The sequence below is a fragment of the Bos mutus genome, chromosome 6 (assembly GCF_027580195.1).
Source record: "Bos mutus isolate GX-2022 chromosome 6, NWIPB_WYAK_1.1, whole genome shotgun sequence".
In the NCBI taxonomy this organism is placed as follows: Eukaryota; Metazoa; Chordata; class Mammalia; order Artiodactyla; family Bovidae; genus Bos; species Bos mutus.
Window position 1 is genome coordinate 88337744 of NC_091622.1, and position 18245 is coordinate 88355988.

Below are 18245 nucleotides of genomic sequence, written 5' to 3' on the forward strand. Positions count from 1 at the left end.
TATGACCTGAATCAAATCCCTTATGATTATAATGTGGAAGTGAGAAATAGATTTAATGGACTAGATCTGATAGACAGAGTGCCTGATGAGCTATGGAATGAGGTTCGTGACATTGTACAGGGGACAGGGATCAAGACCATCCCCATGGAAAAGAAATGCAAAAAAGCAAAATGGCTGTCTGGGGAGGGCTTATAAACAGCTTATAAACAGTGAAAAGAAGAGAAGCGAAAAGCAAAGGAGAAAAGGAAAGATACAAGCATCGGAATGCAGAGTTCCAAAGAATAGCAAGAAGATAAGAAAGCCTTCCTCAGTGATCAATGCAAAGAAATTAGAGGAAAACAACAGAATGGGAAAGACTAGAGATCTCTTCAAGAAAATTAGAGATACCAAGGGAACATTTCATGCAAAGAAGGGCTGGATAAAGGACAAAAATGGTATGGACCTAACAGAAGCAGAAGATATTAAGAAGAGGTGGCAAGAATACACAGAAGAACTGTACAAAAAAGATCTTCATGATCTAGATAATCACGATGGTGTGATCACTGACCTAGAGCCAGACATCCTGGAATGTGAAGTCAAGTGGGCCTTAGAAAGCATCACTACGAACAAAGCTAGTGGAGGTGATGGAATTCCAGTTGAGCTATTTCAAATCCTGAAAGATGATGCTGTGAAAGTGCTGCACTCAATATGCCAGCAATTTTGGAAAACTCAGCAGTGGCCACAGGACTGGAAAAAGTCAGTTTCATTCCAATCCCCAAAAAAGGCAATGCCAAAGAATGCTCAAACTACCATACAATTTCATTCATCTCACACGCTAGTAAAGTAATGCTCAAAATTCTCCAAGCCAGGCTTCAGCAATATGTGAACCATGAACTTCCAGATGTTCAAGCTGGTTTTAGAAAAGGCAGAGGAACCAGAGATCAAATTGCCAACATCTGCTGGATAATGGAAAAAGCAAGAGAGTTCCAGAAAAACATCTATTTCTGCTTTATTGACTATGCCAAAGCCTTGGACTGTGTGGATCACAATAAACTGTGGAAAATTCTGAAAGAGATGGGAATACCAGACTACCTGACCTGACTCTTGAGAAACCTATATGCAGGTCAGGAAGCAACAGTTAGAACTGGACATGGAACAACAGACTGGTTCCAAATAGGAAAAGGAGTACATCAAGGCTGTATATTGTCACCCTGTTTATTTAACTTGCATGCAGAGTACATCATGAGAAATGCTGGGCTGGAAGAAGCACAAGCTGGAATCAAGATTGCAGGGAGAAATATCAATAACCTCAGATATGCAGATGACACCACCCTTATGGCAGCAAGTGAAGAGGAACTCAAAAGCCTCCTGATGAAAGTAAAAGAGGAGAGTGAAAAAATTGGTTTAAAGCTCAACATTCAGAAAACGAAGATCATGGCATCCGGTCCCATCACTTCATGGGAAATAGATAGGGAAACAGTGAAAACAGTGTCAGACTTTATTTTTGTGGGCTCCAAAATCACTGCAGATGGTGATTGCAGCCATGAAATTAAAAGACGCTTACTCCTTGGAAGGAAAGTTAGGACCAACCTAGATAGCATATTGACAAGCAGAGATATTACTTTGCCAACAAAGGTCTGTGTAGTCAAGGCTATGGTTTTTCCAGTGGTCATGTATGGATGTGAGAGTTGGACTGTGAAGAAGGCTGAGCGCCAAAGAATTGATGCTTTTGAACTGTGGTGTTGGAGAAGACTCTTGAGAGTCCCTTGGACTGCAAGGAGATCCAGCCAGTCCATTCTAAAGGTGATCAGCCCTGGGATTTCTTTGGAAGGACTGATGCTGAAGCTGAAACTCCAGTACTTTGGCCACCTCATGCGAAGAGTTGACTCATTGGAAAAGACTCTGATGCTGGGAGGGATTTGGGGGCAAGAGGAGAAGGGGATGACAGAGGATGAGATGGCTGGATGGCATCACCGACTCGATGGACATGAGTTTGGGTGAACTCCGGGAGTTGGTGATGGACAGGGAGGCCTGGCGTGCTGCAATTCATAGGGTCGCAAAGAGTCAGACATGACTGAGCGACTGAACTGACTGAACTGAATCTTTATTTTACCAAGCTCTGCAGTGACTCTGATGAAGGCTCAAAAGTTGGAGATTTGTGGCTTCAGACTAAAACCTCCATGAAAGCAGGGCTCTGGTCTTTTTCATTCAGAATTGGTACTCCAGCTTCTAAGCTTCTAGTACAGCATCAGCTCACGGTGTGCTCTTAGTAATTATTTGCTTAGGGAATAAAATACGGAAAACTCAATCCTGACCAGCTTTTAAAGAGGAACAGTTTTTTACATTAATTAACTAATTAATTAATTGGCTGCACTGGGTCTTTGTTGCTGCTCTAGTTGCAGAGAGTGGGGGCTACTCCCTAGTTGCAGCGCACAGGCTTCTCACTGTGGTGGCTTCTCTTGTACAGCGTGGGCCCTAGGGCACTTGGGCTTCAGTAGTGGCTGCCTGTGGACTCTGTAGTTGCAGCCCTTGGGGCCTTTTCTCTAGTTGCAGGATGTGGGCTTCTCATTGTATGTGGGCTCAGTAGTTGTGGCTCTTGGGCTCCAGAACGCAGCCTCAGAAGTTGTGGCTTGTGGGAACTTCCTGGACAAGGGATCAAACTGATGTCCTGGGGAAACCCTAGAGAGGAATGATCTTTTTCCAGCATAGCTAACATGACCAAAAGTTCAAGTAAACTCTGTGTCATCTGTTTTTAGAGTCTTTGAATTTTGACTTCATCAGACTGTCTATTGAAGCATAGTCAGTATGTATTGGGCAGACAGATGATCTTGCTTTTTAATGGACCAAAGTGATCAAATAGTAAAATGTGGAGTAGATAAATGTTACTGAGAATAACAATCGTCTTGGTGTGCTCAGTGGCTGTTAACAATATATACTCATTGAAAAATATCTGATATAAAGCTGAATGACAATTTCTACATGTCTGGGAGTGATATTATTGACCTTTTTGTGAAACTGTGATATACAATTTCTCTTGATAAAAACGTATTTTTACTAGGCCACCAAACATGAATAATGGAAAATTTTTACATAAATAAAAAAAAAAGAAAACTCCCACACAGAAAACATATTCTTCAGTTTTAAAGGAGATGGTCCTACCTATGTCTCAAACTTTTTTCTTGGCTCATTTTAAAATCCTCACTCCTATAAAAATATGTTAGGGAGGGCTCTCTTCCTCTTTCTTAAAGACAAAAGTCCAGTGGTGCCCACTCTTTAACATCTAGCACAGGGCACACTGAGGCTTGCGGTGTTTGTTCCAGTTCCTTTGATCCAGAGAAGACTCTGGCCATGAGATCTGGGCAAACATGGCCCTCTGGTTCTGCTGGCCAGGTAGGAGGCAGCCTCAGGAACACCGGCCCTTTGTGCTGAACTTGTGCTCAGAGGTGTAGGTGGCTAGTTCCTTTGTTTCAGCAAATGGTGCCGGCCAACACCCTTGGAAAAAGAAACTGTTTGGAATGATGTACTTTCTGCTAAAATTTATTACATCATGCTAATTAAAGTTAGTTGGTAAGGACAGGAATGCATACGTGCCTTGTGACTGTTTTTGAAGAGCTGTAGCCTGCAAGGGTTTGTATTAGGTTCCTAAGTAGGAGGGGAAAAAAATCTAGCAAGTTCTGAGGGTGAAATCTGATCTATATCCTAAAACTGGATTTAAACATCTTTTTTCAAACTTAGGATAGGCATTTACTCACCCCTAAAATGCCCAGATTTCAGCCTAGGACCTGAAGTAAAAGCACTTTGAAAGCAACCATATGGAACCACTTTTTTTTTTTTTTTAACGACTCAGCTCACTTAGAATTTTTACCAGGTGAAACAACAGAGCAGCGATAACCCCAGGCAAGGAAATACCAACTGGAACCTTAGTTACTTGAGCATGAAGTTAACTTCTGCCAATGCCCTTCACTCAGGGAAGTTTCCAAACTCTTATCCAGCACTAAGACATAAATGTTATATTGCTTACTGTGCTATTAAATCAAGACCTCTTATTTCACAGATCATATATAGTTCTCATGAAATCTGCTGAAAGCAAATTTTTCATTAAGGACTTTTTTTTTCTATTAGTCTTCATCATTTTCATGTATTTCTCTGCATGAAAATAAACATCCCTTAATAAATTGGCAACTCCTGCCTTGTTTGCCAGAACAATGCCTGTTGCAGAGTGGGGGCTGAATACTTAAGTGAATAAATGAATGCAGGTGTTTGTCAGGTTTATGACAAGTTGGATGTTGTAGGTAATCAGTTGTATCACTGTAATTTCTGGTGACTATTTTGTAAAGATTTTTCTGAATTCCAGAAATTTATTTCAGGTGTAAAGAAATTCTCAAACTTTAATCCTTTCCTCCACTAATCAGTAGTTTCTAGGCTTCAGTACTTCATCAAAGTCACCTGATTAACACTGGGGTGGACCACAGCATCTGCATTGTTAACAAATGTCTTAATCAGGAGGCAAGTGGCCCATGACTACATTTTGAGAAACACTATTTTCTCGTCTGGCGTTTGTGTAAAGGCTATGTTACTTTACCATCTAGAATGCCAATAATACATGGATACTAGGGCCTGAAATGGGCTCTAGCCTACAAAAGATAAACTGCAAGTCTCTAATTTAGTCAATTTAAAATACGATGCAAAATAAGGGTCACTAAAAAGCCTCTTGATGAAAGTGAAAGTGGAGAGTGAAAAAGTTGACTTAAAGCTCAACATTTAGAAAACGAAGATCATGGCATCTGGTCCCATCACTTCATGGGAAATAGATGGGAAAACAGTGGAAACAATGTCAGACCCTATTTTTTGGGGCTCCAAAATCACTGCAGATGGGGACTGCAGCCATGAAATTAAAAGACACTTACTCCTTGGAAGGAAAGTTATGACCAACCTAGATAGCATATTCAAAAGCAGAGACATTACTTTGCCAACAAAGGTCCGTCTAGTCAAGGCTATGGTTTTTCCTGTGGTCATGTATGGATGTGAGAGTTGGACTGTGAAGAAAGCTGAGCGCTGAAGAATTGATGCTTTTGAACTGTGGTGTTGGAGAAGACTCTTGAGAGTCCCTTGGACTGCAAGGAGATCCAACCAGTCCATTCTGAAGGAGATCAGCCCTGGGATTTCTTTGGAAGGAATGATGCTGAAGCTGAAACTCCAGTACTTTGGCCACCTCATGCGAAGAGTTGACTCATTGGAAAAGACTCTGATGCTGGGAGGGATTGGGGGCAGGAGGAGAAGGGGATGACAGAGGATGAGATGGCTTGATGGCATCACGGACTCGATGGACATGAGTCTGAATGAACTCCGGGAGTTGGTGATGGACAGGGAGGCCTGGCGTGCTGCAATTCATGGGGTCGCAAAGAGTCAGACATGACTGAGCGACTGAACTGAACTGACAAAATCCAGACACTTCTTCAGAAATATCCTCCCCCAAATTTGTGGTTTCATTGTGACATATTTCATCATGACCTGTGCTTGGTTGCTCAGTTGTTTCCGACTTTTTGCAACCTCCTGGACTGTAGCTCACCAGGCTCCTCTGTCCATGGAATTTTCCAGGGCAACAATGAGCAGGTTGCCATTTCCTACTCCAGGGGATCTTCCTGACCCAAGGATCAAACCTGAGTCTCTTGTGTCTCCTGTATTACCAGGTGGATTCTTTACCACTCAGCCAACATAGGAAGCCCATACTTGGTTACAGGCCAGTTATAAAATGAGAGTGCATATAAGTTCTCAAATATGGTTAGTTTTCTTTTTCTCTTATATTTCTAATTATTAGAATGTATTTATAAAAGTATTTTCAGAGATTAAAAAAATTACAAAATGCTGACTTTAAGGCTACTTTGTGGGAAAATGATTGCTCCATTCTGGCTGAGGGCTATGGCTGTGCTGTTCAAAATAATTACTCATGTACTGCTTTTATGAGTTTGACCAACTCCGAAGTATCATCTGTTGTCACTTAATAGTTTTCTAGTTGACTTTTTTACATATTTACTCAACAATCATGTATTATTTATTGAGTTCATATTTTCAGAATTATATATGAAGCACCACCCTTTCCTCTTAAATTTTCAGTCTTATTTGATAAATAAAATTTAAAAATATAATACATTATAAAGTGAGAGTGTTCTGATAGCATGTACTTCAGGATAGGTATTTTTTATTGTTAGAACTCTGTGGTTGTGAGTGACTGACACCCAACTAAGTGGCTTAGTTGATTCTCCATTTAAGTAAGCTTTTATTTGTCCTGAGAAATAATGTTTGTGGAATCAAAGATTTCATGTGCTAATTATATTTTCTAGTATTTTCCATAAGTGTTTAAATAAAAACCAATTATTTATGCTTAACCTAAAATCATCTCACGTATCAAAGTCATCTAGGTATCTCACCTTGGGGAAGAGGATGCAAAAGATACTAGGTCATACCTTTAAAGGGTTTACATTCTACTTTGGGAAAGCAAGCATCTGTTATGAGACAAGCCAGGGAGCCTTAAGCTGTTGGTGGGAGAGAAGGTTCATCAAGCATTTTTAGAAAGCTAATCAGTAACAATAATATTAGATTTACTTGTATACTTTGATTCAGGGGTTCTATTTCTGTGTGAACTGCTGCTGCTGCTGCTAAGTCGCTTCAGTCGTGTCCGACCCTGTGAGACCCTATAGACGGCAGCCCACCAGGCTCCCCCGTCCCTGGGATTCTCCAGGCAAGAACACTGGAGCGGGTTGCCATTTCCTTCTCTGTGTGAACTAGCCCTAGTGTATTCAAAATATTGGAGCCATCTTGAGGGTCAAAATTAAAGGAATGATTATATTATGACATATTATGTGCTGTTGAGTGATATAAGGTCATTAAAATCACCTTCAGGAAGATTATTTTAATTTTATGGGGAAATATTGATAATGCTAGGTATGTAAAACAAGATACAGTATAATCTCAACTGTATAAAATAGAATGCTTAGCAGATGAGGAACATGACAAAATTAAACTATTTTTTTGAGTAGTAAAATTATGGATAATTTTTATTCTTTCAGTCTATATGTTTCTATATTTTCTCAGTTTATGAAATAAATATATAAAAACAATAATTTATAAAATAATCATACTTCCATAATCAGGGAATATTTTAAAAGAACAAATACACAAGTAATTAAAGGGCTAATTAAAGTCATAATGCAGTTCAGGGAGGATTTCATGAAAAAAGTAAGGAACTGAGACTGGGAAACTAAAATATGATAAAGGAACCAAAAGTTGACCTGGTGACCACCAGGGTATGGAATAGGTGTTAATTTCAGTGAAATTCTTGATATTCATACTGTGATTAGACAGATGAATAAAAGGAACATGATGTCCAGGAGAAGTTATTATTAAGATACAAATGAGATTAACATATATCAATTTAGAACAGAACAAAGAGTTTCATGAAGGTGGAAGGAAGCTGTTCTAGAGAAACAGATGATTCAAGGCTGAGAATAAAGAGAAACACATATGTACAAATAGCAGGACTGGGAAGAACAGGACTGCAGCTCAGAGCAGACAGGAGTTAGGGAGGGCACTGGGGCTTCTCTATGACATTTGTCTTGAGGTTTTGTAGAGGAAGAGAGGTCCTAGTTCAAAGAGACGCCAGTGAATGCAGAAGGGGACTTTGGATTGCTATTTGGGTTAGGTGGTGCCTGTTTAGAGAGTATTTTAACCTTAGACAAGGGTTCTGGGCTTCCCTGGTGGCTCAGCGGTAAAGTATCTGCCTGCAATTCAGGAGATGTGGGTTCGATCCCTAGGTCAGGAAGATTCCCTGGAGAAGGAAATGGCAACCCATTCTAGTATTCTTGCCTGGGAAATTCCATGGACAGAGGAGCCTGGTGGGCTACAGTTCACGAGGTCGCAAAAGAGTCACATGACTTAGCAACTAAACAACAAAGGTAAATCTAAAGGTGTGAGTGAGAAAGGATCTTGCTTCCTCGGGAATTCAGGAGTTGAAGAGCAGCTGTATAGCTGAAGAAAATGAAGAGAAAATTATTGTAGTTTCAGACTGAGAGTTGGCCTGAGGTATGGTTTAGTAATGCCCTGGCGTGGTTGGCAGGTAAGAATCAGGATTTCACATACTAACCTGAATTAGGCAGAATTGAATAACAGGGAAATACGTACATGGGTTTGTACATTCTTCTCTTATGCTGTGTAATGTTTCTTCTTGAAACTTCTCTCCTGGTGTGGTAAATGTGTTTTTCTGGTTTGTTAAACTTAGGCTGCATGGAAGGCATTTATGCACAAAGAAACAGTGATTTAGACCCAGGGCTGTGTCTTTGGAGACACCTTTGTTGCTTCTGTAATTTTGGGGGAAAGAGGCACATGTTGTAGGGGGGCTTTCTTGGGGCTGTCCAGGGGCTCTTACCCTGTTCTGCCCACCCTCTTGTGAGCTTCTTCCCTTTTATTCACAGCATCTCCCATCTTCTCCATCATCTCTCTGTCTTGAATCTCATTTGCTTCCTGCTTCTCCTGCAGATCACTCACATGCTTTTATCACCCTTTTCTCTTCCCAAACTATCATCTTTCAGGTACTTTTAGCAATGTCCATCTTACTTCTCTCTAGGATCTTTCTGTCTCTCTCACCTTTGGTTTTATACAGATGTTACCTTCTCTCCCTTTCATTATCAGTCATCTGCACTTACTTTAAAGATTAATTTGTCTTTCATTTCAATTTCCCATTTCCTCAACTTCCTTCTTGTATCTCCAACAAAATGTTAGCTACGTTGACATCCCAAAGTGGTGCTTTATATACATACCCACCATATCGCTGCTCGTCCTCTCCATTCTGCGTCCACATTCCTTCTGCCCACTTTCCATCCAAAGCCTTACCTTCTTGTTTTCTACTTTTCCTACTTCATTTTGCTCTTTTCTACCCTTGGACCTTGAATCTTCTCTGTTCATACTTATTCCCTTGGTGATATTAGTAATTCTCAAAAGTAACATGTTTAGGACTGAACTCCTGATCTTCTACCCCAAACGTGGTCCTTTTGCAGTCTTTATAATGTCAGAAAGTGTTCACTCCATCCTTCTAGACACAATCTTTGGTATCATCCTTAAGGATATTCTCATACCCCACGTCTAATCCTTCAGGATTTTCTATTGTCCTTCCCTTCAAAATATACCTAGAATCTGACTGTTTTTTCCCCCTATCTCTGCCACTGTCACCTTGGTCCAAGCCACCATCATCTCTACTCTGGACTCCAAGTTTCTCAATAGTTTCTCTGCTCCTACTCTTGTCTCCTCTTTGGTCTGTCCTTAACAGAGCAACCAGACTGATCCAGAAACTCATGTACTCAATATTCTTAAACGGTTTATCATCTTTTAAGTGGGAAAGACAAGTCTCAATGGCCTGTGAGGCCCTACATATTCTGGCCCCATTGTATCTCTGACCTCACCTTCTCCTACTGTCCTTCCTATTTCACCTTCCACACTGGCTTCCTCCACTCTTATAGGCCTGTAACTGCCTCAGGGCTGTGAACTTAGCATCTCCTTTCCTGGAAGCCTCCCAGCTAGATGGCAACACAGCTTATTCACTCACCTCCTTCAGGCTTTTCTCCCAAGGCTACCTCCTCCCTGAGGCCTTTCCTGGCCATCTTATATGAAATCTTAACTCACTGATCTCCACCCCCAGTGATCATTACTCCCTTTCCAGCTTTATTTTTATCCTACATATCTTTCAGCATCTCATAGTGCATGTTGTTTAATACTTACCCTACATACTGTTTCCCCTTGTTAGGAGGCAGCCCCATGAGGGTAGGGATTCCCAGGTGGTGCAAGCAGTAAAGAACCTGCCTGACGCTGCAATCACAGAAAACTAACCAAACTGATCACATGGATCATATCCTTGTCTAACTCAATGAAACTTTGAGCCCTGCTGTGTAGGGCCACCCAAGATGGACAGGTCATGGCAGAGAGTTCTGACAAAATGTGGCCTACTGGAGAAAGGAATGGAAAACCACTTCAGTATTCTTGCCTTGAGAACCCCATGAACAGTATGAAAAAGGGCATAGAAAGATGAACTCCCCAGGTCGGTAGGTGCCCAATATGCTATTGTAGATCAGTGGAGAGATAACTCCAGAAAGAATGAAGAGATGGAGCCAAAGCAAAAACAACACCCAGTTGTGGATGTGACTGGTGATGGAAGAAAAGTCCAATGCTATAAAGAGCAATATTGCATAGGAACCTGGAATGTCATGTCCATGAATCAAGGCAAATTAGAAGTGGTCAAACAGGAGATGGCAAAAGTGAATATCGACATTTTAGGAATTAGTGAACTAAAATGGCCTGGAATGGGTGAATTTAACTCAGACGACCATTATATCTACTACTGTGGGCAGGAATCCCTTAGAAGAAATGGAGTAGCTATCATGGTCAACAAAAGAGTCCGAAATGCAGTACTTGGATGCAATCTCAAAAATGACAGAATGATCTCTGTTTGTTTTCAAAGCAAACAATTCAATATCACAGTAATCCAAGTCTATGCCTTGACCACTAATGCTGAAGAAGCTGAAGTTGAATGGTTCTATGAAGACCTACAAGACCTTTTAGAACTAACACCCAAAAAAGATGTCCTTTTCGTTAAAGGGGACTGGAATGTAAAAGTAGGAAGTCAAGAGATACCTGGAGTAAAAGGCAAATTTGGCCTTGGAGTACAGAATGAAGCAGGGCAAAGGTTAATAGAGTTTTACCAAAAGAACGCACTGGTCATAACAAACACCCTCTTCCAACAGCACAAGAGAAGACTCTACACAAGGACATTACCAGATGGTCAATACCGAACTCAGATTGATTATATTCTTTGCAGCCAAAGATGGAGAAGCTCTCTACAGTCAGCAAAAACAAGACCAGAAGCTGACTGTGGCTCAGATCATGAACTCCTTATTGCCAAATTCAGACTTAAATTGAAGAAAGTGGGAAAAACCACTAGACCATTTAGGTATGACCTAAATCAAATCCCTTATGATTATACAGTGGAAATGAGAAATAGATTGAAGGAATTAGGTCTGATAGATAGAGTGCCTGAAGAACTATGGATGGAGGTTTGTGACATTGCACAGGAGGCAGGGATCAAGACCATCCTCAAGAAAAAGAAATGCAAAAAGGCAAAATGGTTGTCTGAAGAGGCCTTACAAATAGCTATGTAAAGAAGAGAAGCTAAAGGCAAAGGACAAAAGGAAAGATATAAGTATCTGAATGCAGAGTTCCAAAGAATAGCAAGAAGAGATAAGAAAGCCATCCTCAGTGATCAGTGCAAAGAATTAGAGGAAACAACAGAATGGGAAAGACTAGAGATCTCTTCAAGAAAATTAGAGATACCAAGGGAACATTGAAGTGAAGATGGGCTCAATAGTGGACAGAAATGGTATGGACCTAACAGAAGCAGAAGATGTTAAGAAGAGGTGGCAAGAATACATAGAAGAACTATACAAAAAAGATCTTCATGACCCAGATAATCATGATGGTGTGATCACTGACCTAGAGCCAGACATCCTGGAATGTGAAGTCAAGTGGGCCTTACGAAGCATGCCTACGAACAAAGCTACTGAAGGTGATGGAATTCCAGTTGAGCTATTTCAAATCCTGAAAGATGATGCTGTGAAAGTGCTGCACTCAATATGCCAGCAAATTTGGAAAACTCAGCAGTGGCCACAGGACTGGAAAAGGTCAATATTCATTCCAATCCCAAAGAAAGGCAATGCCGAAGAATGTTCAAACTACCACACAATTGCACTCATCTCACACACTAGTAAAGTAATGCTCAAAATTCTCCAAGCCAGGCTTCAACAGTATGTGAACCATGAACTTGTAGATGTTTAAGCTGGATTTAAAAAAGGCAGAGGAACCAGAGATCAAATTGCCAACATACATTGAATCACAGATAAAGCAAGAGAGTTCCAGAAAAACATCTATTTCTTCTTTATTGACTATGCCACAGCCTTTGACTGTGTGGATCACAACAAGCTGTGGAAAATTCTGAAAGAGATGGGAATACCAGACCACCTGACCTGCCTTCTGAGAAATCTGTATGCAGGTCAGGAAGCAACAGTTATAACCAGACATGGAACAACAGACTGGTTCCAAATAGGGAAAGGAGTATGTCAAGGCTGTATGTTGTCACTCTGCTTATTTAACTTATATGCAGAGTACATCATGAGAAATGCTGGGCTGCATGAAACACAAGCTGGAATCAAGATTTCCAGGAGAAATATCAATAACCTCAGATATGTAGATGACACTAACCTTATGGCAGAAAGTGAAGAAGAAATAAAGAGCCTCTTGATGAAAGTGAAAGAGGAGAGTGAAAAAGTTGGCTTAAAGCTCAACATTCAGAAAACTAAGATCATGGCATCCGGTCCCATCACTTTATGGAATAGATGGGGAAACAGTGGAGACAGTGACAGACTTTATTTTCTTGGGCTCCAAAATCACTGTAGATGGTGACTGCAGCTGTGAAATTAAAGACCCTCACTCCTTGGAAGAAAAGCTATGACCAACCTAGACAGCATTAATATGCTGAGACATTAATAAAAGCAGTTATTTTACTTTTCCAACCAAGGTACATCTAGTCAAATCTATGATTTTTCCAGTAGTCATGTATGGATGTGAGAGTTGGACTGTGAAGAAAGCTGAGCACCGAAGAATTGATGCTTTTGAACTGTGGTGTTGGAGAAGACTCTTGAGAGTCCCTTGGACTGCAAGGAGATCCAACCAGTCCATCCTAAAGGAGATCAGTCCTAAATATTCATTGGAAGGACTGATGCTGAAGCTGAAACTCCAATACTTTGGCCACTTGATGCAAAGAACTGATTCATTTGAAGAGACCCTGATGCTGGGAAAGATTGAATGTGGGAGGAGAAGGGGATGACAGAGGATGAGACGGTTGGATGGCATCACTGCCTCAATGGACATGAATTTGAGTAAACTCCAGGATTTGGTGATGGACAGGGAGGCCTGCGTTGCTGCAGTCCATGGGGTCAAAAAGAGTCAGACATGACTGAGCAACTGAACTGACTGACTGACTGACACTGCAGGAGATACAGGTTTGATTGCTGGGTCGGGAAGATCCCCTGGAGGAGGAATAGCGACCCACTCCAGTATTCTTGCCTGGTGAGTCCCGTGGATGGAGGAGCTTGGTGGGCCACAGTCCATGGGTTTGCAAAGAGTCAGACACGACTGAGTGACTTAACATACCCATGAGGGTAAGGGTTTGTTTCATTCATTCCCAAACTCTCAGGATCCACAAGAGTACCTGTCCACAGGGAGCAGATAACTAGTATCTGTGGAATGAATGAGTGAATTCTCTATCTACTGCGTTCTGCCTTCTTCCCATTTCTTGCTCATCCTCTACCTGTGGGCTTCAATTCCATTTTAACCATATTTGTTCTCTCTGCTTTCCCATTGTGCAGTTCTGCAGCATTTATTCTACTTTATCATTTATTTGGCTTTGTTTCTCTTCCCTGTAAGACATGGGTCATGTTTCAGAGCCACTTTTTTTTTCCTTACCTTTGTGTCTTTCTCTTATTCAGCTTCTGCTTTAGCTCAGCCAGGTTCATTTTTATCTCTACTCTTAAAGTTTTCAAATCCCTGCTCTATTATACCTCAACTAACATGATATATGCTATTTGCTGTGTATAAGAAAATAACTATAGCTACTGGTCATCTATTACATAACCTAACATCAAGAGGGAAACAGTAAAAAATGAAGTGTGTCCTGAAGAGTAAGGAAGGGAAGGACAGAACAGGACAGGAAAGTCTGGTTCAGGCCTGTGGGATAATTCTTTGATACATTATTTATGACGAGTCTTAGATCTTTTACTGAATGCTGCTCCTGAGAACTGTGCCAAGTATTAACATAGAAATTTAGCTTCTGGTGACATTAGACCACTACTTATGAAATAGAGTGATTGTTCCATGATAGGCTATGGCTTTGCAGTCTTCAGGAACTTATTTACTTAATTTGTTATTCAAAGGCTCAACTGATGATTTGTGTCATTGATCTTGTGGATCGTATGTCATGCTTTTTTACTGATATACATTTACACTTTATTATAATCCCTGTGGAAAAACCAAATTTAGACACTGTTTATCTCATGTGTTCTGAAATATTTTACAAAGCCCTTACATAATTTTTATAATATATATCACTGGGTTCTTTTTATAGAAAAATGAGAATAGTTAGAAAATGTAACGATGTCATTTTCCAGTTTTTTTCCAATACAGCTGAAGTTTTCAAATGATGGTTAGAATGACATAATGCATAATAAATATAAGGTATAACCCACAAATGACTGATGACCAGAATGGTATATAAGGTGTGTAGCTGTAGGTGTATAGTTACCCGGTAATGAACGTCCTTTCATTGATGAAGATCCAAGAGGAAAACTGATGAGCCATCATAGTCTTCTTCTGCCCCTTTCTGAGACCATCTGAGGCTACCCTAAAACATTAGAATAATATTAATGGTATGTTCTTGGATACATTCATAAATTAGTCTCAAGTTTACATTGAAATTGTTTGTTGTATCCCTACTGTGTAAAAATATTCTTGGGGGAGTTTTTAAGTAGTGTTTTGTGTCTGTGGGCATGAAGGTTAGACTGGAGAGGGAAGTAAAGAGACTTTTTACCACGTGTCTGCTTTGAATCTCACCCTCTGTACGTGAGCATTTGGTAGGTAGTATCTCATTTACTCCTCAGGTCTTCCTAGCAAGGTAGGGGCATTATTATCTCCATTTCAAACAGTAAGTAGTGGAACAAATCATTTGAAGCAAGGTCTGAATATGTTTGTTTCCTACTTTTCCTTTCACCAATATTGTTTTTGAAGTTTGCAAAAAGGTTGTATGGATTAAATATTGTTGATTTTCTATAAATTTGGTCATTTTAAGATTTTTTTTCAAAGATCTCTTTTTCCTACATCTAAGGGAATTAATATTGAGGATAAGTAAAATGTTCTCCAAAATCTTCAATTTTAAGAAAATAAACTTAGAGTTCAGAGTTTTAACTACAACTCACTTTGAATGGGTATTAAATAGCATCCTGTAAACCCACTTTTCACAGAATAATTTGTTTCGGGAACAAGTAATAACATGTTTTTTTGTCCCTTCCATTCCTCTCCACCACCTCCATATAAGCATTAAGATATTTAGGTGCTTCATTCCATTCTTATTTCTCAGTATGTGCTTTTGAGAAAATAGCCATTTTTATCCTCTTTTGATAACCATTTCTTATTTTAAATTGAAAATTATATTCTTCATTTACTTTATGGAAAATATTAGTAAAGGAAGTGAAGTGAAGTGAAAGTTGCTCAGTTGTGTCTGACTCTTTGTGACCCCACGGACCATACAGTCCACGGAATTCTCCAGGTCAGAATACTGGAGTGGGTATTATTCCTTCTCCAGGGAATCTTCCCAACCCAGGGATTGAACCCAGCTCTCCCACATTGCAGGAGGATTCTTTACCAGCTGAGCCACCAGTATAGCCAGTAAAGGGAGAGGAACATTTAATTTTATTTTGACCCACTAAAGAAAGATGATGAAGAGGGCATAGGAAGAAACAGTAGATGAGTCAAAAATACTTATCCTGACATACAGATTTCCCCTTGGTGATCAATTTGAGAAACTAACTGTGTGACAGAGAAATGGGAAGAGAGAAAGGTAGAACAGGGAGCTGGATATCAGAGGACCATACAAACTACAATGTTGGCCCATGGTAAATGCTAATGATTTGCAAATGTGTAAGTGAGATCCTGGATCAAAGTTGTGCTGACAGTCACTTTCCAGTTGATGGCTGTACTTAGCTATGCTCCCAGTAATGAAGGCACCCACCAGTATGTCTAAATTTGGCATAACTCCCATTGTAAGGAACCCTCCTCTGAATTTTTAGTATTTGATTTGGAATACATGAGAAGAATTTTCTTCATTTTTTCAATTTATCCACAGTCCTGATGCTAGCAGGTTTCGGTGATTTAAAAGTCATCCTCCTGCTCCATCTCTTCATAAATGCACAGATGGGCTCAGGGTGTTTGAAGCAGCTGTTTCCTGATGCAGAGCTTACGCTTTATTGAGAAGTATAAAAAGGAAAAAAAGAGAAGCTCCTTGAGGAATTCTGCCTAGTTGAAATGATATTTCAGAAGTCTTCTTGGTTTTAGATTTTATAGTAAAATTTCCAGGTATTTTTGAAAAAAATTAAATATCTTGTTATATTTTTAAGTAAGATTTCTAGACACTTGTAAAAACATCAATCTAGTTTTAAAGTTCTGTTTATATAGCAGCCAAGTGTTATTTTCTTTAAAAATATATTAAATTCCCAAAGGCTTATATGATCCAAAAAGAGGCATTTTGCAATCATTGAAATTTGGGGGGCAACATGAGAACACAAACTAGTTAAAGTAGAGAAGAAATTCTAGAGCAATGTCTGGAGGTATGCAAACTGAAAACTATGCAGCTATGAAAACTATATAAACTGAAAAACTACAAAAACTGGCCCAAGGCAGAGAAGGATCAGCTAGTTTGGTAAGTCTGTTTTTGGAATATTTCTAGAAAGAATTCTCTTTGGTATGATTGTGCAAAAGAATATATTCCTTTCATCCCAGCAATTGAATTCAAACTGACTGAACTCTGTCCCATTCCACAAACACAATTTCAAGTTTCCAGGCAGCCAAAATCAAGCTCTGACTCGTGGGGTTAATTAAGTATGACATAACATCCTTCAGATTTCCTTCAGGCTCTGGAAACTGTGGTCAGATATGAATGATAACCTTATTTATGTCTTCATATAAATGGCATTAGGGTGTGACCAGAGATTTTGTATAATATTTTCTAGTCATTCCCTTTTGCAGAAATTGAATATTTAATTACCATTGCTTCATGCCTACAGAATCAGACGGGCTATAGCCAGAATAAAAAGACAGGCTGGAGAGTAAAATTTCATTTTTTTTTTCTTAAATTTTAAAAAAGAAGGGGAGGCAATTTTAAAGTAGGTCATTCCGGCTGGGGTAAGGTGTGTGGAAGACATTTCATGTTTTCTTTTTCCAAGAGAATAGCTTCCCTGGTGGCTCAGATGGTAAAGGATCCTCCTGCAATGGAGACCTGGGTTTGAACCCAGGGTCAGGAAGATCCCCTGGAGAAGGGAATGGCAACCCACTCCAGTATTCTTGCCTGGAGAATTCCATGGACAGAGGAGCCTGGTGGGCTACAGTCCATGGAGTCGCAAAGAGTTGGACATGACTGAGCGACTAACACACACACTGCAGTCAAAAACAACAACAAAAAAAAATGAAAAGAAGAAAAGAGATTTCATAGAATCCATCCCTGATTTTCCCTGAGTACATCCCTGATGTACATTGTTACTTTGAAATTATAGAATCTATTAGAAAGCTATGAGCACGTCTCACCAGGCATTTTATAATGGTCTCTAAGCTGAATGCTTGACTAATTTCCCTTTATGCTTTTGCCATTTTGATCATCACATCATCTTGCTATCAGATATTCCTGAGATCTCATTCTCTGCAAATACAGCTCAAGTCCCCTAACCTCACTTTCAGGCTTTCTGTATTTCCACCGAAACCTACTTCCCAAACTCAACATTGAAACTTTCTTTAATACCAGGCTTTGCAGTCTAATGGAGTCACGTGTCATCCAGTCTCTTCTCACCATTCCCCTTTCCTTCATCTCTGCAGATTCAGATCTCTACTTCCTTCTTGTCTCTGCTCAGAAGGAACCATATCAGTCTCCCCATGGCCTGTTTTCTATACTGCTGTGATGTCACTCTCTGCTTCCCACTGGTATTGCCATGATCATTTTATACCTTATCTCATTTTCTAATCGTGTCCGCCACTTCTTAGAATTTTGCCTAGAACATAAAAGGAATTTATATAATATTTATTTAGTGACTAACTAAATGTCAAGCTGTATCTGTGATCCAAAGGACTGTCCGCTACTAATAAAACTTTTCTTGACCTCATAGTTAATATGGTATTTTAGGTAGGACTGGAAGTGAGTGATATTTTGAACTGAAGTACAAAGGCAAATTGACGATGATGGGCTGAAGAATCATTGCAATGGCCTCCTGATTGGTCCCCACTCTGTATTCATAAAAACATTAGCTAAAGTATCATTCAAGTTAGCAAACAATTGCGATGTAATTATATTGTCACTCATGACCTATGCTGAAGCAAATTGTAGCTAGCTTCAGAAGACGTAATTAAATTTCAAA

General features: G+C 39.8%; 1 protein-coding gene across 2 annotated transcripts in view; it reads right to left on the reverse strand.

Moving 5' to 3' along the window:
• RASSF6 (Ras association domain family member 6) overlaps positions 1-18245 on the reverse strand; it is a 74536-nt gene that overhangs the window by 46316 nt on the left and 9975 nt on the right. For both annotated transcript variants that reach the window (XM_070372970.1, XM_070372968.1), the window contains exon 2: positions 14375-14473. In XM_070372970.1, coding sequence (XP_070229071.1) covers positions 14375-14433 — 59 coding nt within the window. In that variant the 5' untranslated portion in view covers positions 14434-14473. The remainder of the gene's footprint in view (positions 1-14374; positions 14474-18245) is intronic.